Source organism: Salmo salar, chromosome 01 (assembly GCF_965601325.2).
Source record: "Salmo salar chromosome 01, fSalSal1, whole genome shotgun sequence".
Lineage (NCBI taxonomy): Eukaryota > Metazoa > Chordata > Actinopteri > Salmoniformes > Salmonidae > Salmo > Salmo salar.
This window is the reverse complement of record NC_138291.1, coordinates 84,601,352-84,625,389: the sequence shown is the minus strand read 5'-3', so window position 1 is coordinate 84,625,389 and position 24,038 is coordinate 84,601,352. Positions and strand designations below refer to the sequence as shown.

The window sequence follows — 24,038 nt, the reverse complement described above, 5'->3', positions numbered from 1 at the left end:
GTAGATTATCAGACACGCAACAAGGTCTGATATCATTATTACTGAAACAGGACCCAAATGGTATATATAAAGATCCAGTCCATTTAAAAAATGTACACTTACTATGAAATATCGGGGACACCAGGCCTGGTTTTCATAGCTGATTTTGAAAAGGCTTTTGATAAAGTACGACTGGAGTTTATATGTAAATGCCTAGAATATTTCAATTTTGGGGAAACTCTTATAAAATGGGTTAAAGTTATGTATAGTAACCCTAGGTGTAAAATAGTAAATAATGGCTACATCTCAGAAAGTATAAACTATCTAGAGGAGTAAAACAAGGTTGTCCACTATCGGCATATTTATTTATTATTGCCATCGAAATGTTAGCTGTTAAGATTAGATCAAACAATAATATTAAGGGATTAGAAATCCGTGGCTTAAAAACTGAGGTGTCATTGTACGCCGATGATTCATGTTTTCTTTTAAAACCACAATTAGAGTCTCTCCACAGCCTCATAGAGGATCGAGATACTTTTGCTATCCTCTCTGGATCATTAAGTGTATTGGATCATTATCATTATCATTATGATAAGTGTATTGGATCACAAAAAAACATGCACATTTTACATTACCATGTAGTTTACCAATTAAATGGTCTGACGGAGATGTGGACATACTCAGTATACAAATCCCAAAAGAAAGAAATGATCTCACTCCAATACATTTTTATAGAAAGTTAGCAAAAATAGATAAGATCTTGCTACCATGGAAAGGAAAATACCTGTCTATTTGTGGAAAAATCACCCTGATTAACTCTTTAGTCATATCACAGTTTACCTATTTGCTTATGGTTTTGCCTACACTGAGTGACCTGCTTTTTAAATTATATCTGGCAAGCCAGATAAAATTAAAAGGGCCTATTTATATAACGAATATGAATTCGGAGGGCAGAAATTATTAAATATTAAAGCATTAGACCTCTCACTAAAGGCATTAGTCATACCAAAGTTATACTTAAATCCAAACTGGTTTTCTAGTAAATTGGTACGAATGTCTCATCCTATGTTCAAGAAGGGCCTTTTTCCCTTTATTCAGATTACACCTGCCCACTTTCGGTTGTTTGAAAAGGAAATAATCTCCAAAATATCTATATTTTTTAAACAAGCCTTAGAAAGTTGTTTGCAATTTCAGTTTAATCCACCTGAAAAGACAGAACAAATAATACAACAAATATTGTGGTTAAATTCAAATATAGTAATTGATTTTAAAAAATGTATTTTTTGAAGACATGTTTAAAAAAAGTCTAATTTTAGTGAATAATGTTATAAATAGGGCTGGTGGAGTGATGTCACACATGCAGCTAAAACAGACATATGGAAATGTCTGCTCTACCCAAAATTACAACCAATTAATTGCAGCATTACCACAAAAATGGAAGAGGCAAGTAGAAGGGGAAAAAAGTAAGGAACTTGTATGTCGGCCCTGTATTAAAGAACATAAATGGTTAAAGAAAAGTGTGATAAATAAAAACATATACCAATTTCATTTGAATTGATACGCAAAACAATGCCGGATTCAAAACGTCGAATTTTTCAATTTAAATTACTATACAAAATTCTTGCAACTAATAGAATGTTATATATATGGGGGATACAATCTTCCCAGCTCTGCAGATTCTGCTGTGCGGAGGCAGAGTCATTAGATCATTTATTTTGGTATTGTCCATATGTAGCTCGTTTTTGGTCACAGGTCCAGGAATGGCTGAAGAATTGCAACATTTGCCTAGAACTAATGCTGCAGATAGCAATACTGGGTGATTTGAAAAGCCATAGTCAATCAATCAATAATATAATAATTATTTTAGCAAAAACATTTATTTTTAATTTACAATCTGTAGAAGCTATGAGAATAGAAAGGTTCAATATTTTTATGAAGCATCACAGCACAGTTGAAAAATATATGGCAAATAGAAATCCGAAATGGATGATGTTGAGAGATAGATGGGAGGGGTTGAATGGAGCTGAAGGGTGGGACTAATAACAAGATAAACAATTTAAAACATACGGGGTCTGTAAAATGTATATAGGTTCAGAACTTTTGTGAAATAGCACAGTTACAAATAGAAATCAAACTGGATGGACATCAGAAATAGAGGAAGGACTAAAAACAAACAAAAAGTAACTATTGTAAAATAGACTGTGTCTGTAAAATGTGTATAAGATGAATAAATTGAAGGTAAAAGCCGAAGTGTTTATTAGTTTACTCCAATTGGGAGATCGGTGGTTGGGTTTGCGGGGAATAATAATAAAGGTATATTCTTTAAAAAAGTATGTATGTCTATATAGGTATGTGTATGTATATATGTGTATATGTATGCATGCGTGTATGGATATATATATTTAACCCCAAAATATATGGGGGATTGGAAATGATGCAGACAATAACATTGATGGAAGCAATATTCTTTCCGCAATATTAAGCTGATCCACCCCTAAAAAAAACTAAAAAACAAAACCAAAAAATAACAAAAATTAAAATGTATGTAATTTTTTTTAACCTTTTACACACTATCTGCTGACTGCCACGTATACAGAAATGAGTTGTATTATCTCTATAAAAGCAGAGACCTGGCTATGTTTGTTAAGCTTTCAACTCTGAACCATTCTTGGTGATGTTGATTGCTTAATTTTTGCAAATCTTATAATAAAGCTGTTGTTGGAAGTATCTACAATCTCTCTCTTCCTCTAGAATTTCCCTGACAGGCATCACAGCAGCAAGATATGTGACCTGTTGCCACAAGAAAAGTGCAATCAGTGAAGAACAAACAAACACCATTATAAGTACAACCTATGTTTATGTTTATTTATTTCACCTTATGTACTTTAATTATTTGCATATCATTACAACACTATATATAGACATAATATGACATTTGAAATGTCTTTATTCTTTTGGAACTTTGTGTGTGTAATGTTCACTGTTAATTTTTTTATTGTTCATTTCACCTTTGTTTATTATCTATTTCCCTTGCTTTGGCAATGTTAACATAAGTTTCCCATGCCAACAAAGCCCTTAAATTGAATAGAGAGAGAGAGAGAGAGAGACGAGAGAGAGAGAGGAGAGAGAGAGAGAGAGAGAGGGCAGAGACAGAGAGAGGGAGAGAGAAGGATATTACTCATCTACAGTGTCTGTCTCAACAAAGGGAAACCCACTGCCCTTAGCTACAGAATACATTTACAATACTCATCTTTTCTAAACGCTGAAGTCAAACCAATGGATTCACAAAAGCAATCATTCAACTTCGATTTTCAGTTGCCAGTTGCATTTTTGAACTGACAACTGAATAAATAAATTGGAATCAGAGAAGACTGTGCAATATAAATGATATACTAATCTACCTCTAATGCAGGCACAAACCCAATGCAATACGATTAGAAAACATCTATTGATTAAAAATGGGAATGAGAGAAGACCGTGGTGTTAAACCAGGGTGAATAATTGATGTACCACTGCTCCTCTAACACCCAATTGATATGTTATGTAACATTAGCTATTTCTTATTTGCTGGGTCAGCAGCAGACCAGTGACATTCCTATTACATTCAAATCAGTCTGCCTCTTCCCCTGCAGCCCATCTCCCTTGCTTTCTCTCCCGCTTTCTCTCTCTCTATGTCTCTTTCTCTCCACCCACTCTCTCTTCTCAGTGAGCTTGGCTCTGGGCGGTCTGAGTCCCACAGTCCCTGGGCCCAATAGAGGGTACCTCTTTTACGCCTCGATTAGATCAACAGCGTCATTGCATCAATGATGCGTAATAAATTCTGCAGTCAAACCTTTTCATTATGTAATCCAACATTTTTACTGGATATGTGTTCAACAAAAGTTCAACATTTACCTTTTGCTCCATTTATGTCAAGTCTACACATACAGTTTGATGTACATGTTGGTTATTTCCACAGAACAAAGAACGCACTGCAACTGCCTGTGCAACGCAATGCTGCAAGGCAAACGCAGTGTTCCATGGATATTAATGTACATCTAGTGTACCAAAATGCAATGACGATGTCGATGTGATCCAGGCGTTACCCCTCCAGTCATCAGCACAAGTCACAGAACTACAGATGTAAGATCTTAATTTGAGCCAGTTTGCTACAGCAGGAAAATAATCCTGCAGCAACAGGAAATGTGAATTATTATGTGGATTATAATAAATGGTCATCTTTGTAGTAGTTGATACATTATTTGTAAGGGGAAATCAAATCTGACATTTCAAAGTGGAAATTACAAACTTCAGAAGCCTTTAAAACCTAAAATACACTACAAGTTTTACATTTTAGTCATGGACAAAGTGCTCTGCGTCAGTGAAAGGGTCCATAAGATACTTGCTCAGCCTAAATCCCCTCTTGGATTTGATCGGCTACCCATCTCTGACACCTGCTGGGCTATGGCCAATAGTATGATATTTCTCTGGCTCAGAGTCAGTAGCAGTGTCCTCACCACCTTCCCCTACGGTGACCTTTTGACCCACCAGCTGGCACTGCATCATCTCTAGGCTGACTAGGGAGCCAGTCTGTCTGTTCATTCACAGTAGCAATACAAACCTGAGGTCCTTCTCCCCCTTCACACCCCCTGCCTCCTCCACAGTCTCCCTCCTCCTCCCCCAGTCACTCACCTGCATCTCCTTGTCTCCGTACTTAGAGGTGTTCTTGCTGCCATGGCTCTTCCTGCGGAGCTTCTTCAGTTCATCCTGACACTTCTCCAGACTCTCTCCTTTACTCTTGTGCTCCATCTGGTACTTCTTCAGAGCCGCCTGTAGGGGGAGTATAGATTCAGTTTTAAAAGCTCTACACAGAAAAAATAGTTATTGAGGGGTTCTTCAGGATGATATGGGTAAACATTTTCCTTTGCGTATCAGGAAGGGTTATTTACTGCTGTGATGGTTGTGAAGAACCATCCGGTTCTTCCCCTCTCCAAAATGTTATTATTTTATTCCATGAAATGCTAAACTGTTAAAAAGTTCCTGTAATTTTATGTTACACTACGGCTACTGGTTGTAGTAAAATACTTTAAACAACAGCAAGTTACTGCAATAACACCGCTGAATTAAGGTGTTATTGCTGTAAAAGGACAGTATGCTACTGAATGCTGATTACTTGGGACTACACTTGATTTAATGACCTGATTTAATGAACTGCCATAAGTTCTGTACTTGTACAGGATAAGTAATATAGTACAATCTTGTAAAATGATTTACAGTGGGATTAAACCTCAACTGGGATTTGAACTGCTATGCCACCAAAGGAAAAGAAAAAGGTAAAGGGGGATACCTAGTCAGTTGTATAACTGAATGCGTTCATCTAAAATGTGTCTTCCGCATTTAACCCAAACCCTATGAATCAGAGAGGTGTGGAGGGCTGCCTTAAATCGACATCCACGTCATCGGCGCACGGGGAACAGTGGGTTAACTGCTTTGCTAAGGGGCAGAACAACAGATGTTTACTTTGTAAGCTCTGGGATTCGATCCAGCAAACTTTTGGTTACTGGCCCAATGCTCCTGCCAGGCCATGAAAAAGATTGGCCACGGATTTAATGGCAAGAATACATTTCTGCATTTTTGCTAAAAGTTGCCCAGAATCAAGTCCAATCTGACAACACAAACTAAACAATATTTATATGATTTTATTGTAGTACTTATCCTGTAAAATTACAATAACTTACTAGCTAATGAGGTACAGTAAAAAATACAGTAAATATAATAATTTACAAGAGTGTACTGTAATCAGCATACAGCAGCATTCTGTCATTTTACAACAATAACACCTAAATTCAACTGCAAAAATACAATATATATTGTTATTGTATATTTTGTGCAACTCAGTAGCTGGTAATGTAATGCCAAATTTCAGGTAATTTATAACAGTGTGTGCCATAAGCCCATCTAAAGTAGTGTATAAGTGTACCTGTAGAACCTGTCATTGGTTCTATCTGGAACCAGAGGGTTTTTCAAGAGAGGGTTCTAAATGGATCTCAAACGGGTTTCCCTACAGGGACAAATTAAAGGGTTCTATGGGGCACCCAAAAGGGTTCCCCCATAGGGACAAATGACAGAAACCTGGAACCAGTGGGTTCTTCATGAGATGGTTCTACAAATAAATTGAAGGGTTCTAGGTAGCACCCAAAAGGGTTCCCCCATAGGGACAAATTAATTCATTTCTACTGGTTCTAATCTTTATTAATCTCTATCATACCCACACACCCAGTGGCGTAGCAGGAAATTCAGGTCGCTAGCAACAGTGAGGTTATGAGTTAAAATCCCAAGTGGGGTTAACTCCTAAGTAATCAGAATAAAGAAGCGTACTGTCCCTTACCAGTAGCCGGGAAACATTTAACAGTGTAATGAAGAACCCTCTGGTTCCTGGTATAACTGTCCGCAATTATACAAATTGTTATACAAAGGGTTATCCAAAGGACCAATATCAAAAGGTTTCCCCTACATGGACAAAAAAAAAAAAACATGTTGGTACTAACTAGCACTTTTGTTGTGTATACAGTCATTGGCTACCCTAAACTAGTGTTATTTGTTTGGTCCCATTTCAAACAACCTGACCACCTTTTATTCACTGATTGATGCAATATAGCATAATGCAAGCAAATGGGTTGCCTGCCTGCCTGCCTGCCTGCCTGCCTGCCTGCCTGCCTGCCTGCCTGCCTGCCTTTCTGGTGGCCGCAAAACAATGTTTCCAATCTTTTATTTCTGTCTGATGGAAAAACCTAGCTGAGCATGGCTAATTACTTTTGTCAATGCTGAATTAACAGAGCAGAGCAAGAGCGGGAGCAAGAGAAGGGCAGCATATGCCAGCATGCCAAAAACGCCCTCAAATGAACTGATGAGATAAATATGAATTTCAAATAGATGCTACAGTATTAATATATTAGTGACTCTGGTACAGATTTTATTTTGTGAGCATCCAGAAATGACACTTTCATTTAAAAGGATGTTTCATTGGGATGACATTCATAGCAGGCCTCTATTTAAGATTCCCAATTCTACAGAAGTTGTCTGGGAAAGCTTTGAAAAAGAGGGAAAACTTCAAGAAACAAATCCAACACTTCAAATAGCTCTAGAAATGTGTTTATCGCTTAAATAAAACTCAAACTTCTACATCTTTGTATTTTCCTAAAATGGGTAATAGCCAGTAATTCATGGAGCGGAAAGTAAGAGAAGAAAGTAATTCATGTAACTTTATTGCAGAGTGGTTATGATTAAAACCTGTGGGAAATGCTCAGAAAGCTGTGGAGTTTGTCTCTAACTGATGATTTGATGAGAATGTGGATCCTATCCTGGTTTGTGCTGCTCCATAAGGAGGCCTAGCTAGCTGACGTAAAATACAATTAAAAGCACTAGTCTGCTTCAACTCTTTGTTAATGAGGCATTCCCTTCAGAATACACACAACACTGACACAGAAGTATATAGAGGCATTATATAAATCTGAACTAAAATTAAATGAACTCTGCTGTAATGACATGAGAACACAGTAACTGCGAATAATTATAGGTCATAATCAGCGATATTTGTAAGGGCCATCAACCTATAACCCTTGCCATAGCGTGAAGGTGAGAACACACCTAAAGGTGTATTTAGAAGGTGCTAAACAACAAGGAGATACTGAAGTAAATGAATGGGAGACAACAATGAATGACCTTTCCTAGGAGGACACTCACATTCAGGTAACGTGCATCCAGCTCCACCTTCTTCTCCAGCTCTGTCAGAAGCTCATTGTGGAACGACTTCAGCTAGAGGACAGAAATGACTCCAAAGAGTTAATGATAACTTAAGATACACCCACACATCTCATCACCAACACAGACAGGAATAGAACCTGCCTCAGGTTGTTACGTTCTCAACTTCCAAACCAGACTTGTTTGTTTTTAAAAACATCTGTCTAGTCTGGCTGGCTGTCAGCATGTGTTGTGGTGTCAACATGACTTGGAGAGACACGTTTGTCTTGACATCGAAACTAACACACTCAAAGGATTAGGGGTTGTATAGCACCGGTATGTGAATCATGTCTAAATTCATGCCAATGTTGAGGTTATTTATGTGTGTGAACACGTGCCTGTGTACTCTCAGAAAAAAAGTGTTGTCCCCATATGAGAACTATTTGAAGAACCCTTTTTGGTTCCAGGTAGAACCCTTTTGAGTTCCATGTACTGTAGAACCCTTTACACAGACGGTTCTACATGCAACCCAAAATAGTTCTACCTGGAACCAGACAGTGATATCCTATAGGGACTGCCGAAGAACCATTTTGGAACCCTTTTTTCTAAGAGTGTGTATGTTGACAATTGACTTTTGCGTCAATAGAGACAACTAGCAGAGTTATCTCCAGTCCCAGACCAGGCGGTACTGAAAACAATCTACAAAACAACGGGATCAATGATGCCTCTAAATAATGAAACATCCCAGATGAGCACATGCTGAGGTGGTGGCTTCAGATGACAGAGGGACTCTAATTAATAAAAACAAGAAAGGCCCCTTCGCTCTGCTTTGGAGTACTGCTCTTTCTAAAGGGACCTTAAAGATACTGTGTCCCAAATGGTACACTATTACTTGTAAACTACATTATTTTTTACCAGAGTTTATGAGCCCTAGTCGAAAGTAGTGCACTGCACAGGGAATAGGGTGCCATTCGAGACTGAAACTGTATCTAGAAGTTGGCTGAGTGCTGTAAGAGCAGGAACAGGCGAGATGTGTGTATAAAAACAATAGTTAAGATGCCAGTAGTCCATTGTTTGTGTGTGCGTAGTAGAGCTCTGTTCCTTTGAATTCAAGCATTGCACAGTATCTTCATATTTTCAGGCAATGGCTTTAAAACGAGGATTAGCAAAATACTTAGTTAGCTCCTGGTATAGATTGTGATTGGGTGATACTAGAGTTGAGATGCCAGAGCAATTGTAAGAGACAATAAGCCTTCATCATCCTGATCATGGTCCTATGTTCTTCTCACCATATCTTCAAGCTGCATCTGGATCTGTCTGTGGACCTCAGCCATCTGAAAGAGTACGTCCCCTAAAGAGAAAACAGACGGGAAAGAAAATGGGGAAAGAGAGAGAGAGAAAGAAAGAGACAGAATGATATTAAATAGTATGTGTGTCATTGAAAGCTACATCAACGTGCAAAAACCAGACCATGCAGCCACACAAAACACTTGGAAGACAGGTGGAGCGAGGGAGGGAGACAAGGGAGGAGAGGATGGGAATGAACAGGATGGAACATCAGTCAAGTCACGGAACTGAAAACACTGTAAACTTAAAAGAATAGAACACAAATACAAAAACAGAAACAGAGAATGTAAGAAAATCACGAGCTAAACAAGATATCTAAAGACACACAACTCTGTCTGTAAAAATAAATGTAAGTATTCATGGTAATATTAGCTAATTTTACTAGTACTGAGAACATACAGTACAAATACTCCATATATTCAGTACAAATTTGTCATATTATGAAAAAAAAAATAAATGAAACTTCCACAAATTAATTAGTACTTCTTTATACTAAGAGATAGTGCTTTGCATTAAATAAAACAACACAGAAATACTTCAAACAAAAAGCAGAACCAAGAGAAAAGTTGAAAATAAAAGAACCAGAAAGTAAAGGGTGATTCATGCAGCCAGGGAGATATAATGCGTGTCATTTTAAGATACCTACATGCTGCCTCCTCTGAATATGCAATGCATTGTAAAAAAGGAACAAAAAGATCTAGTTTGAGCAAAGAACGAATAGAAGGGTAAAGAACTGGAGAGACAGTGACAGATCAAACTACCCCAGAGAAATGAGACAAGACAGGTTTCCAAATAGGTTCCCCAGATAAAAGAATGAGACACATGAAAGGGTTCCACACACAAACGGTGATTGTGTTCACTCAAATATTGACTTAGCAGACATTCAAAGGGAGACGACTTATTTGAATCCATTCATTATCCATATATAAGTCAAAGAACTCTAATTTCCAATCTCACCACACCCTGTCTATTTTTATGTAACACACTGCCCTACCCTGACATCAACTGCTGTATAATATGTGGTCAGTGGCTTTCTGAGTTCAGTAACTTGGGTTATTAAACAAGTTAGAAAGGAGAAGAAGAGGTGAGGGTAGAGAGTAAAACTAAGGGAACATGATGATCCTCCCATGTGGAACTAAAGAGGTAAGGAGAACATTCTAAGAGAACATTCTAGAGGGGGCTTTCCATAGAATTAGGAATTAGAATACTAATTAATTTAATAGGATCTCTATGGGGCTTTCTTTTATGACATCACAGCATAGAGAGGCTTATCAGAAAGTGCTGAGGTCATCAAGCTACGACTCTAAATGAGAAGGGGATTTCGGAGTAGGGAAGGTTTGGAAAGCAGTAAGGTCCCTTCTAACAAGGTTTGGACCGGATTCGACATTTTCAAATCCACAAAAACAGCATTTTATGCAAAACTGTTACAGTGCACACAGCATATGAGCTTATTTGCTCAGAGATTATATTGTTAGTTGCACAGTGCACACACTTAAAAAAATCTTAAACTCTTTCACCCGCTGGTGGCATTTTCTAAACAACACATAATATTGTATACAACCCTGATAAAGTACATTTAGGTTTCAAAACTATAAGTCCTACTAACACATGCTTAGTACTATTAGAAAGGTAAGAACTGTGGATTCTGATGGTGTCTAGGTGTGACTACCACAAATCTACAAGACTACAATGATGTGACTACTACAAATCTCTTCCTAGTAAGATAATTGAAAGTCTTGGTTTGAAATAAAATGTCAGCCATTACTGTTCACAAAGGATTTTAAAAAAGAAAGGAAAAAAAGTATAATCTTAATTTATGGAGGCGCTCTAAACATGCACAAATCCCCATAGGAACCCAGCCATTTTAAAAGCACAGGGGTGCACCATCAGGTGTTTGCACCTTTGGTGACTTGACCTACATTGCATACCAGTGGCGGTCAGTGACGTTTAAGATGAGGGAGGACATTTTTTTTTAATAAGCATGGCATTATTTCTGTTACAGCATATTGGATGACTGTCATTCATATTCCATTCACTTAGTTCAATGTAACAGCGATAGGTTTAGGCTATTACGTGATATTGGAATTTTCCTTATACCCATCATGAGGTTGCTACAACCTAGCCTATGAATGAAAGTTTACAATGTAGGTACTCACAGGTCGAGAGAAACATTTGAGGTGACAGTGACACATTCATTACTGCCTTGCACACTCTTGCTTGCATCTAGCTGATCTAGGGTGTAATCATTAGTCCAACAGTTGCAAACGAGATTTATACTGGACAAATCCTGGTATTTTTAGCCCCGTTTTGTTCCATTTGCTTCCGTTTAACATTTTCAACAGAATCGATGGAATGAAAACAACCCTGATCACGCATAAACAGTTCACTTCACAGCAGCCATGTAGTATTCCGTCTCGCATATACAGTTGAAGTCGGAAATGTACATGCACCTTAGCCAAATACATTTAAACTCAGTTTTTCACAATTCGTGACATTTAATCCGTTTAACAATTCCCTGTCTTAGGTAAGTTCGGATCACCACTTTATTTTAAGAATGCGAAATGTCAGAATAATAGTACAGAGAATGATTTATTTCAGCTTGTATTTCTTTCATCACATTCCCAGTGGGTCAGAAGTTTACATACACTCAATTAGTATTTGGTAGAATTGCCTTTAAATTGTTTAACTTGGGTCAAACGTTTCAGGAAGCCTTCCAGAAGCTTCCCACAATAAGTTGGGTGAATTTTGGCCCATTCCTCCTGACAGAGCTGGTGTAACTGAGTCAGGTTTGCAGGCCTTGCTCGCACACGTTTTTTTTCAGTTCTGCCCACACATTTTCTATATGATTGAGGTCAGGGCTTTGTGATGGCCACTCCAATACCTTGACTTTGTTGTCCTTAAGACATTTTGCCACAACTTTGGAAGTATACTTGGGGTTATTGTCCATTTAGAAGACCCATTTGCGACCAAGCTTTAACTTCCAGACTGATGCCTTGAGATGTTGCTTCAATATATCCACATAATTTTCCTGCCTCATGATGCCATTTATTTTGTGAAGTGCACCAGTCCCTCCTGCAGCAAAGCACCCCCACAACATGATGCTGCAATCCCCATGCTTCACGGTTGGGATGGTGTTCTTAAGCTTGCCTTGCAAGCCTCCCCCTTTTTTCCTCCAAACATAACAACGGTCATTATGGCCAAACAGTTCTATTTTTGTTGAGCGGCCTTTCAGGTTATGTCGATGTAGGACTCGTTTTACTGTGGATATAGATACTTTTGTACCTGTTTCCTCCAGCATCTCCACAAGGTCCTTTGCTGTTGTTCTGGGAATGATTTGCACTTTTCACACCAAAGTACGTTCATTTCTAGGAGACAGAACGCGTCTCCTTCCTGAGCGGTATGACGGCTGCGTGGTCCCATGGTGTTTATACTTGCGTACTATTTTGAGGTCTGAGGTCTTGGCTGAGTATTTTTGATTTTCCCATGATGTCAAGCAAAGAGGCACAGAGTTTGAAGGTGGGCCTTGAAATACATCCACAGGTACACCTCCAGGTACACCTCCAATTGACCCAAATGATGTCAATTAGCATATCAGAAGCTTCTAAAGCCATGACATAATTTTCTGGAATTTTCCAAGCTGTTTAAAAGCACAGTCAACTTAGTGTATGTAAACTTCTGACCCACTGGAATTGTGATACAGTGAATTATAAGTGAAATAATCTGTCTGTCAACAATTGTTGGAAAAATGACTTGTGTCATGCACGAAGTAGATGTCCTAACCGACTTGCCAAAACTATAGTTTGTTAACAAGACGTTTGTGGAGTGGTTGAAAACGAGTTTTAATGACTCCAACGTAAGTGTATGTAAACTTCCGACTTCAAATGTAGGTCAAATTAAGATCTGACATCTCTATACTGTTATTATCTCCACATTATTTAGATTTGAAGAGCGCGAGGGATATGGAGAGTAGGAGAGCGGGAAACACTTTGCAAGAGGAGAAAGAAAAAAAGGGGTAGGCTTGCAAGCCGAAGAACACCAACCCAACCGTGAAGCACGGGGGTGGCAGCATCATGTTGTCGGGGTGTTTTGCTGCAGGAGGAACTGGTGCACTTCACAAAGTAGATGGCATCATGAGAAAGGAAAAGTACGTGGATATATTGAAGCAACATCTCAAGACATCAGTTAGGAAGTTAAAGCTTGGTCGCAAATGGGTCTTCCAAATGGACAATGACCCCAAGCATACTTCCAAAGTTGTGGCAAAATGGCTTAAGGACAACAAAGTCAAGGTATTGGAGTGACCATCACAAAGCCCTGACCCCAATTCTATCGAAAATCTATGGGCAGAACTAAAAAATAGTTTGCGAGCAAGGAGGCCAACAAACCTGACTCAGTTACACCAGCTCTGTCAGGAGGAATGGGCCAAAATTCACCCAACTTATTGTGGGAAGCTTGTGGAAGGCTATCCGAAACATTTGACCCAAGTTAAACAATTTAAAGGCAATGCTACCAAATACTAATTGTAGTTTATGTAAACTTCTGACCCACTTGGAATGTGATTAAAGAAGTAAAAGCTGAAATAAATCATTCTCTCTACTATTATTCTGACATTTCACATTCTTAAAATAAAGTGGTGATCCTAACTGACCATAGACAGGGAATTTTTACTAGGATTAAATGTCAGGAATTGTGAAAAACTGAGTTCAAATGTATTTGGCTAAGGTGTATGTAAACTTCCGACTTCAACTGTACGTCTTGTGTCTGAGCCGTTGAATTGCGACTCCACTTTGTCTCTGTACTGACATTTTGCCTGTTTGATTGCCTTACAGAGGGAATAACTACACTGTTTTTATTCAACAATATTCCCAGTCACCTTCTCATTGTGAAATTATTTGCGATGGTTTGTGCTTTCAGTTTTGCACGAATGCTGCCATTAATCCACGGTTTTTGGTTTGGGTAGGTTTTAATATTCACAGTTGGAACAACATCCCCTATACACTTCCTGATGAACTCAGTCACCCTGTCCGTGTATATGTCAATATGTTAAATATACTAATATACAAATGTGTGAAAAGTGCAGCCAGTTTTGCAACATTACAGAGTAGTTATTCCATTGACTGAAGCTGGACACAGTAGGACTAGGGAGGCGGGTAACTATGTTGGTGTCAGCTTCCAATCTCTGTCTGGTTTTGGATGGCTTCCATAGCACTCTTCTTCTCATAAATTGATGAAGAGCCCCTGGCCTTGCTATAGAGGGGATATGACAATGTATCTCAATATGCCTCTACTGCATCTACACTTATGATCGCAATCCGTGAGCAACATAGCGCAACATTTTTCCATGCACGTACGTACACACACACGCACACGCACTTCCATCCCTGAATATTCCCCTACTCCCCCCACCGTCTCTCTAGTTTGTGAAGGGGTTCTCAAACCTTTTGGGTCTGGTGACCCCTTTGTGATAGAAAATTCATCAGGGACCCCCTCGTAATCAGAACGCAACTCAAGTGAGAGAAAAATAGCAATGAGTTTTAATATGACTTCAGCAGCGCATGGCTGGACGAACCAATACTCGAGCCCTGGGAATGAACATTTAAAGGCCCGCCTCTTGGCATCGGAGAGAAAATTTTACATTTCTTGCAAGCCATCTGATGCACATTCAAATGTCATAAATCAGCACTGCAGAGCTCTCCCTGTCCTATGCCATGCCTTGATTGTTACTGTTGATGATATCTGTAAATGTGCATGAACACCCTGGCCCATCTACTGTTGCTAGCCCCAATTCTAATTGTGCTCTGACATCTGCTCCACTGATTTCTGCTCTCGTAAAAGCCTGGGTTTTCTGCACGTTAACACAAGAAGCGTATTACATAAAATGGATCAATTGAAAGTGTGGTTTCACAGCTCCAATCCAGATGTGTTGGTCATTACTGAGACGTGGTTAAGGAAGAGTGTTTTGAATACTGATGTTAGCCTTTCTGGTTATAACCTTTTTCGGCAAGACAGATCTTCCAAAGGTGGGGGAGTGGAAATCTTTACCAAGGATCACCTTCAGTGCTCGGTTGTCTCCTTCAAGTCTTGACACTGGCCTATACCCTACCTGCCCTAAGCTCTCTCCTGGCCCCTTACACTAAGTCTGAATTTGTTCTGATAGGTGACCTAAACTGGGACATGCTTAAACCACCTGACCAAGTCCTAAAGCAATGGGACTCCCTAAATCTTTCTTAGATGATTACCAATACCACAAGGTATGAATCCAAACACCCAGAAAAGGCTACTCTCCGTGATGTTATCCTCACAAATAATCCTGATAGGTATCCGTCTGGGGTTTTCTGTATTGACCTTTATTTAACTAGGCAAGTCAGTTAAGAACAAATTCTTATTTTCAATGACGGCCTAGGAACAGTGGGTTAGCTGCCTTGTTCAGGGCCAGAATGACAGATGTTTACCTTGTCAGCTCGAGGATTCAATCTAGCAACCTTTCGGTTACTAGTCCAACGCTCTAACCACTAGGCTACCTGCCGCCCGTAGCGATCACTGTTTTACAGCCTGTGTTCAAAATGGCTGCTCAGTGAAACGACCTGTCCTGATTTGTCATAGACGCTTGCTAAAAAGCTTTAATGAGCAAGCCTTCCTTCATGAACTGGGCTCTGTAAAATGGTATAAAATCAGCTTGATCCCCTCTGTCGAAGACTCTTGGACCTTCTTTTTTTATATTTTCAGTTGTATTGTTAACAAACACACTCTATAAAGAAAATGAGAATTAAAAACAGGTTCAGCCCCTGGTTCGACCTTGATCTTGCAGAGTTACTCCAACTCAAGAATTACATTTGGCGAAAGGCTTTGCACACGCATACTCAGGCTGACTGGCTCTCATTCAGGCAAATGAGAAATAGGTGCACTCAGGCTATCCGGAAGGCCAAAATTAGTTACTTTAAGGAGCAGTTCTCTCTCTGTGGGTCTAACCCCAAGAAGTTCTGGAAAACGGTTAAAGACCTGGAGAATAAACCCTCCTCCTCACAGCTGCCCATGTCCCTTAATATTGATGATGTGGTTGTTACTGACAAGAAGCACATGGCCGAGCTCTTTAATCACCAATTCATTAAGTCAGGATTCCTATTTGACTCAGCCTTGCCTCCTTGCCCGTCCAACATTTCCTCATCTCCCACCCCTTCTAATGTGACTATCCCAGATGCTTCTCCCTCTTTTCTCCCTACCTTGCTACAAGGTTTCTCCCTGCAGGCAGTCACTGAGTCCGAGGTGTTAAAGGAGCTCCTGAAACTTGACCCCCAAAAAACTGCTAGGTCAGATGGTTTAGACCCTTTCTTCTTTAAGGTTGCTGCCCGTATCATCGTCAAGCCTATCTCCAACCTTTTTAACCTGTCTCTCCTTTCTGGGGAGTTTCCCATTGCTTGGAAGGCAGCCACGGTGTCTCCTTTATTTAAAGGGGGAGATCAAGCTGATCCTAACTGTTATAGGTCTATTTCTATTTTGCTCTGTTTACAAAAAGTGTTGGAAAAATGTGTCTTTGGCCTGGTTTGCTAACTACCTCTCTCAAAGAGGCAGTGTATAAAGTCAGAATATCTGCTGTCTCAGCCACTGCCTGTCACCAAGGGAGTACCCCAAGGCTCGATCCTAGGCCCCACGTTCTTCTCAATGTACATCAACAACATAGATCAGGCAGTAGGAAGCTCTCTCATCCATTTATATGCAGATGATACAGTCTTATACTCAGCTGGCCCCTCCCTGGATTTTGTGTTAAATGCTCTACAACAAAGCTTTCTAAGTGTCCAACAAGCTTTCTCTACCCTTAACCTTGTTCTGAACATCTCCAAAACAAAGGTCATGTGGTTTGGTAAGAAGAATGCCCCTCTCCCCACCAGTGTAATTATTACCTCTGATGGTTTAGAGCTTGAGGTAGTCACCTCATACAAATACTTGGGAGAATGTCTAGACAGTACACTGTCCTTCTCTCAGCACATATCAAAGCTGCAGGCTAAAGTTAAATCTAGACTTGGTTTCCTCTATTGTAATTGCTCCTCTTTCACACCAGCTGCCAAACTAACCCTGATTCAGATGACCATCCTACCCATGCTAGATTATGGAAACATCATTTATATATAGGCAGGAAAGGGTGCTCTCGAGCGGCTAGATGTTCTTTACCATTCGGCCATCAGATTTGCCACCAATGCTTCTTATAGGACACATCACTGCACTCTGTACTCCTCTGTAAACTGGTCATCTCTGTATACCCGTCGCAAGACCCACTGGTTGATGCTTATTTATAAAACCCTCTTTGGCCTCACTCCCCCCTATCTGAGATATCTACTGCAGCCCTCATCCTCCACATACAACACCCGTTCTGCGAGTCACATTCTGTTAAAGGTCGCCAAAGCACACATCCCTGTGTCACTCCTCTTTTCAGTTCGCTGCAGCTAGCGACTGGAACGAGCTGCAACACACACTCAAACTGGACAGTTTTATCTCAATCTCTTAATTCAAAGACTTAATCATGGACACTCTTACTGACAGTTGTAGCTGCTTCGCGTGATGTATTGTTGTCTCTACCTTCTTGCCCTTTGTGTTGTTGTCTGTGGCCAATAATGTTTGTACCATGTTTTGTGCTGCTACCATGTTGTGTTGCTACCATGTTGTTGTCATGTTGTGTTGTGACCATGCTGTGTTGTCATGTGTTGCTCACTTGCTATGTTGTTGTCTTAGGTCTAGTGTGTTGTGTTGTCTCTCTTGTCATAATGTGTGTTTTGTCCTATATTTCTGATTTTTTTTATTTTTAATCCCAGCCTCCGTCCCTGCAGGAGGCCTTTTGCCTTTTGGTAGGCCGTCATTGTAAATAAGTATTTGTTCTTAAAACCTGTTGGGGCTCGGGGGCAGTATTGAGACATTTTGAAAAAAATATGTGCCCATTTTTAACTGCCTCCTACTCCAACTCAGAAGCTAGGATATGCATATTATTAACACATTCGGATAGAAAACACTCTGAATTTTCAAAAACAGTTTGAATGGTGTCTGTAAGTATAACAAAACTCATATTGCAGGCAAAAACCTGTGAAAAATAGATCCAAAAAAATGTGAATTTTGTGACTGTACTATTTAGTGTCATTGTTTTATAGATACCATAGTGAGAAAGGATTCATTTCGCAACACCTACGGCTTCCACTAGATGTCAACGATCTTTATAAAGTTGTTTGAAGCGTCTATGATAAACAGAGAGCAAATTAGAATCCAAGGAAGTTGACATGTCATCACTTCATTTTTTTGCGCCTGCGCATAAATCTGAGAAATGTGAGTTTTGTCTTCATTGTTTATCTAGACATAGGATAGGTTGTGTGAAAATATTACTGATGTTTAACGTTAAAAATGGACCAAAAGATTAATGCTAAACAACATGTGACATGTTTGAACGAACATAAATAGATTATTTACTTGGTTTTTTTTGCTTTTCGGCGTGATTTTACAGTCCCCCCACCACGTTTTGTGGGAGCATAATGAACGCTAAGTACTTGGTGTTATTTGGACATAAATTATGAACTTTGTCAAAAGAAACCACATTTGTTCCGGACCTGGGATGCCTTCCGGACCTGGGATGCCTGCCTTCTGATGGAGATAATCAAAGGTAAGGGGATATTTACAATGTTATTATCGATTTTAGATGATGCTAACTGTATAGCATAGCCTGTTGTTCTTAGCATAGCACCCCGTTTATTGCAAAATGTGATTTCCCAGTAAAGTTATTTTGAGATCTGGCCATTCGGTAGCAATTACGAGATGATAATATATTATTCTTTGAATGACAATATTATAATTTACCAATGTTTTTGAATAGTAATTTTGTTATGTTCACCGGAAGCATTTCAGAGAAGAAAAAAATCTGAATTTCACGCTACTGTAAAATGCTGTTTTTGGATATAAATATGAACTTGATGGAACAAAAAATGCATGTATTGTATAACATAATGTCCTAGGAGTGTCATCTGATGGAGATTGACAAAAGTTAGTGCATAATTCAAGCTGGTTTCTGCTTTTGGTGACGCCTGACCTTGAATTGAAAATGGATGTTTGTACTTGTGTGGCTATGTACTGTCCTAACATAATCTAACTTTATGCTTTTGCCGTAAAGCCTCTTTGAAAATCGAACAATGTGGTTAGATTAAGGAGATGTTTATCATTTCAATTGTGTAAAATAGTTGATTGTTTGAGAAATTGAAATTATTAGATTTTTGATGTTTTGAATTTCCAGCCTTGTTAGCAATCCCGGCTCGGGGTTCATTGCTAACCTGTAGCCCCAACAGTTCTTAACTGGCTTGCCTAGTTAAATAAATGTCAAATAAAAAATAAAACAACTTTTTTTTTTGCCATGACGCAGAGAGATTTTGTTGTTGTTGCAGCTTGAAAACTAATATCCTGCAACACCACACATTTTGCCATGAGACAGAGAGAAAACTTTGTAGTTTTAAATAAAATACAAATTGGGGGGAAGACAAGAAGTATTAGGTTGAAAAATGTATAATTGGTGGAATACTATGGATACCCATATGCCTCCTAGACCCATGTTGCCCAGGATTAAGAAATAGTATATTCGTTCCACCAATTCGGTGCCTTTTGTGAAGTGGAACTTGATTTCATTGTTACATTCTGTCATAAAGAGCATATGTTCAACTTCATAAAAACATGTTTCCCTATCTCAAGAGGTTAAATAAATAAAAAAATACTATTCAGTAAGTGCCTATTAAGTGCCAAATAAAGTACCATTCTTCTTAAATCAGCCATAAATCCCCATGTGACAGGGGGAATTGAAACTTGTTGTGTGCAACAGGGAGTGGCAATTGAAGCATCACAACAACAAAAAAGTTTAAATATTTCTAGCCTGTCTATCTATGGGTAACAGGGTTGACTTGTTATGCTTGACCTGCTCAGTTTTCCTCCACAAAACACCAGAAAATGGCCCAGAATAGTAGAACCAGCTCACCTGCTTTTGACTATTAGATGTTCAATGTTTCTTCATAATTTTTTAAAAAGTGGTTTGACTTTAAAATCACTAACACTAAATAAATAATAATCTTCAGAAATGACTTTGTCAAATCAACAAAATAACTAGGGCTTTACAATGACAGCAAAACAACATCTGTTGTTGTTAAAAATATTCATTTAAAAATGAAATATAGAATTGTATTTATTTGTATGCACTCTTTATAGGTCTGGCTCCATGCCAAGGTGGACTGTGCAGTCCCAGTGCTGATCCATCACACTGAGAGACCTCTAAGAGGATAACAATGGTGGTGAGGGAGTGAAACAGCATCCTTCCTCTACTCACCACCCTCCTTCCTTCCCTCCCTCCCTTCCCTCCCTCCCTCCCTCCCTCCCTCCCTCCCTCCCTCCCTCCCTCCCTCCCTCCCTCCCTCCCTTCCTTCCTTCCTTCACCACCCTCTTCCGTCCTTCCTTCCTATACCCACCATCCTCCTCCTTCCTTCCTTCCTTCCTTCCTTCCTTCCTTCCTTCCTTCCTTCCTTCCTTCCTTCCTTCCTTCCTTCCTTCCTTCCTTCCTTCCTTCCTTCCTTCCTTCCTTCCTTCCTTCCTTCCACTACCCACCACCCTCCTCCCTCCCTTCCTCTACTCACCACCCTCCTCCCTTCCTTCCTCTACCCACCACCCTCCTCCCTTCCTTCCTCTACTTACCACCCTCCTTTCTTCCTTCCTCAAGTCCCACAGTAGCTCAGTTGGTAGAGCATGGAGCTTGCAACACCAGGGTTGTGGGTTTGATTCCCATGGGGGGCCAGTATTTAAAAAAAATGTAATAAAATGTATGCACTCTACTGTAAGTCGCTCTGGATAAGAGTGTCTTCTAAATTACTAAAACGTAAATGGCCCTTCCTTCCTCTACCCACCACCATACAACTCCCTCTATCCATCAACCACTTTTCTCCCTGGATCCATCCATCCACCATCCACTCCTTCACTGAAATCGTGCGAATACCACAGGCCATTAACTACACTTGTGGGCAGTAAGAAAATGAAGGTGAGGGAGGATATAGTAGCTCCATGCTTTGAGTAGCGTGACTACAGCATCTGAAGATTACTGAGCATTATGGAGACTCCTGCTGATGTAGACCGTGTGTGTGTGTGTGTGTGTGTGTGTGTGTGTGTGTGTGTGTGTGTGTGGTGTGTGTGTGGGGGGGGGGGCGCGCGCATTTGGACGTGTTTAACTATACTTGTGGGGACCAGACGTTCCAACATGAATAGTAAACAAAAAAAATGTGACCAACTGGGGACATTTTGTTAGTCCCCACAAGGGCAAATGGTATTTCTTGGGAGTTTAGACAAGGGAAAGGGGATAAGGGTTAAGGTTAGAATTAGTGTTAAGGTTAGAATTAGGGTTAGGGCTAGGAGCTACGGTTAGTTTTAGGGTTGGGTTTGGAGTTATGGTTAGGTTTAGGGTTTCGGGTTAGGGTTAAGGTTAGGGTAAAGGTTAGGGTTAGGATCAGGGAAAATAGGATTTCAAATGGGACTAAATGATGTGTCCCCACAAGGTTAGGCATACAAGACTATGTGTGCATGTGTGTTTCCTCCTCTCTCTGATCTAACTCCATCCTGCCAGCTGAAATATCTGCCTCTTTCTCTCTCCTGTCCCTGCAGGCCTGTCTAAGCCTCTTACAGATAATCAGCACAGATCACAACATCTGAAGCTTAGAGAGACTATTGTTGTCTGGTTGTAGTGGAGCCCTATCAATTAAAGAATACACAATTAATGCCCGTCAGCTAGTTTGTCTTGTTCACACTGGGTCCACTGGGTCCACTGGTCTTGGGGTGAATTCTTAGGCCACAGGATGCAGGGATAACCTAAGAATCAAATCAACTGCAGGGGACCCTCAGGGGACAAGACAGACAGATGGCACCCAAGTCCCTGTATAGAGCACTACTTTTGACCATGGTTGTGCTGGTACAATTGTGCACTGTATAGGGATTAGGGTGCCATTTGGGACAGTCTGTCTTGTCCACTGAGGGTGCCCTGCGGTCGATTTGATTCTTAAGTGTCCCCCCTCAAGAGCCTGGTTGTCACACAATCATTGTTTTTTCCATTTTCCACTTTCGACAAATGTAATTGGCTCATGGGGGTCGAGGATTGGTCTGTCATTCACTTTGTTACTTGCTCTCAGAGTCGGGTGATGAGTTAAAAGGAAATTATTATGAATTGGATAAAGTAATGTGTTTTTGTATTTTAATACACCTAGATAACTATCTTGCACATAATGTGTGAATGACGTAGACTATCTCTGGAGAAAAGGACAGACAGTTCTCGGCTCAGGAGTCAGTGTCTTGAAAAACTAGAGAGGTAAAATAAATAATTTTTGTTGGTTAACGCTGTATACATTTTGATCCCTGCATCAAACAGAATAAACCAGTTTGTGAGCAGTAGAGAAAGAGCGGGAGAGAATGACCATAGCATCAGCTTCAATACCCCTGAATGGTCTAAAACTAAAACCACTGTCTGTCTGGCACAGTAGCATCAGTTACAGTCTCACTGTGTTCCTCTCTTCAGCAGGATGTGTGTTATGCTGTGTGTGTGTGTGTGTGTGTGTGTGTGTGTGTGTGTGTGTGTGTGTGTGTGTGTGTGTGTGTGTGTGTGTGTGTGTGTGGGGGGGGGGATGTGCTACTGTCTGTGATGTCTGTGTGATGCTGTGCTGAGCTGACCCTGCCTGCAGGTAGAGTGTTCTAGCCCAGGGAGGGAGGGAGAGAAGCGGCCCCATTATCCAATGTGACCACCCTGAGGGCAACATTCCCGAGCCATCCAGGCTTCCTTTATTACCCCAGCAGCATATCTATTTCTCTCTGGCTGTCGGGAGGAAGTGCCATTTTCCAAGGCACTTCATGAGACACAACAACCATTAATGGACTACTTAGGGAGAGGTGTAGTGACTGTGAGCGTTTCTACTGGGGTGGTATAATGTGATCAAACACAAACAGAGTCAGCTAATCCACAGCAAGCTGCAGCTAGAAGACATGGAACAGTATACAATATAGCATGATGCTTCTAGGAGGTTGTCTTTACTCAAATTAAGGTTGATTAAATGCCTGTGTTTTGTGCTGATCTGCTATGGTTATTCATCTACAGTAACTGTTCTTTACATGTCCTGAATACATCAGTGACTTTAGCTGTTGCTTTTCAGGGAGGAGACACGAAGGGAGGAGACACACACACACACACACACACACACACACAATTATTGGCTAAACAAAAAGTTTAGAGAACCAGAGTGTATAGAACTAGATACAGTGGACCTCTGCACTAGGTTAAAGTAATTTTCCAGTACACTTACAGAAATCCAGCAGCTCAGATCTTAAATGGGCCAGGACTCAATACCATTGCTGTGTCCTTGATCACACGGCCTTAAAAACATGAATCATTTTAGCAAAATATTCAGCTGGACACATTAAGGTTGTGGTGACATATGCATCGTCCTTGCTGGGGACGTCGATGAGAACCTAACCAATTCAAGGCAGAGCTTTGGCTGATCCATGTCCACACCAGCAAGTGTAGTTACATGTAATGTGGTGTGACTAGACACACTTGACGTCTTTAGTATACAACACCAGCTCAGACAGTATCGAAAAGAAAAATGAACCACTTAAACATGAATTACGTACACAAAGATCGATACAAACGAACAATTTCTACATGATCATTACTGATAGATGGGCACAAAATGGAGATTGATTATTCCAGACCACAGACATGAGGGAGGGAGGGAGGCAGGGAGGAAGGGAAGGAAGGAGGCAGGCAGGCAGCCAGGGAGGGAGGGAGGGAGGGAGGGAGGGACAGAGACTGATGACTTTGGCCTACTGCTGGTCAGATTCAGCAATACACGGTCAAATAGAGCAACTAGCCTATATCTATTTTCTACCCACTGATCTATAACCTCTGACCTCTATAGGGTCCCAGAGAGACTAATCTCCGAATCTACAACATGTTATAGGTT

General features: G+C 40.2%; 1 protein-coding gene across 2 annotated transcripts in view; it reads right to left on the bottom strand.

The window, feature by feature from the left end:
* The window catches only part of baiap2b (BAR/IMD domain containing adaptor protein 2b), a 144,267-nt gene that overhangs the window by 46,461 nt on the left and 73,768 nt on the right, over positions 1 to 24,038 (bottom strand). For both annotated transcript variants that reach the window (XM_045723386.2, XM_082977483.1), the window contains exons 4-6: positions 8,988 to 9,049; positions 7,702 to 7,773; positions 4,651 to 4,788 (exon numbers count right to left, since the gene is read on the bottom strand). In XM_045723386.2, the coding sequence (XP_045579342.1) occupies positions 4,651 to 4,788; positions 7,702 to 7,773; positions 8,988 to 9,049 (272 nt within the window). The remainder of the gene's footprint in view (positions 1 to 4,650; positions 4,789 to 7,701; positions 7,774 to 8,987; positions 9,050 to 24,038) is intronic.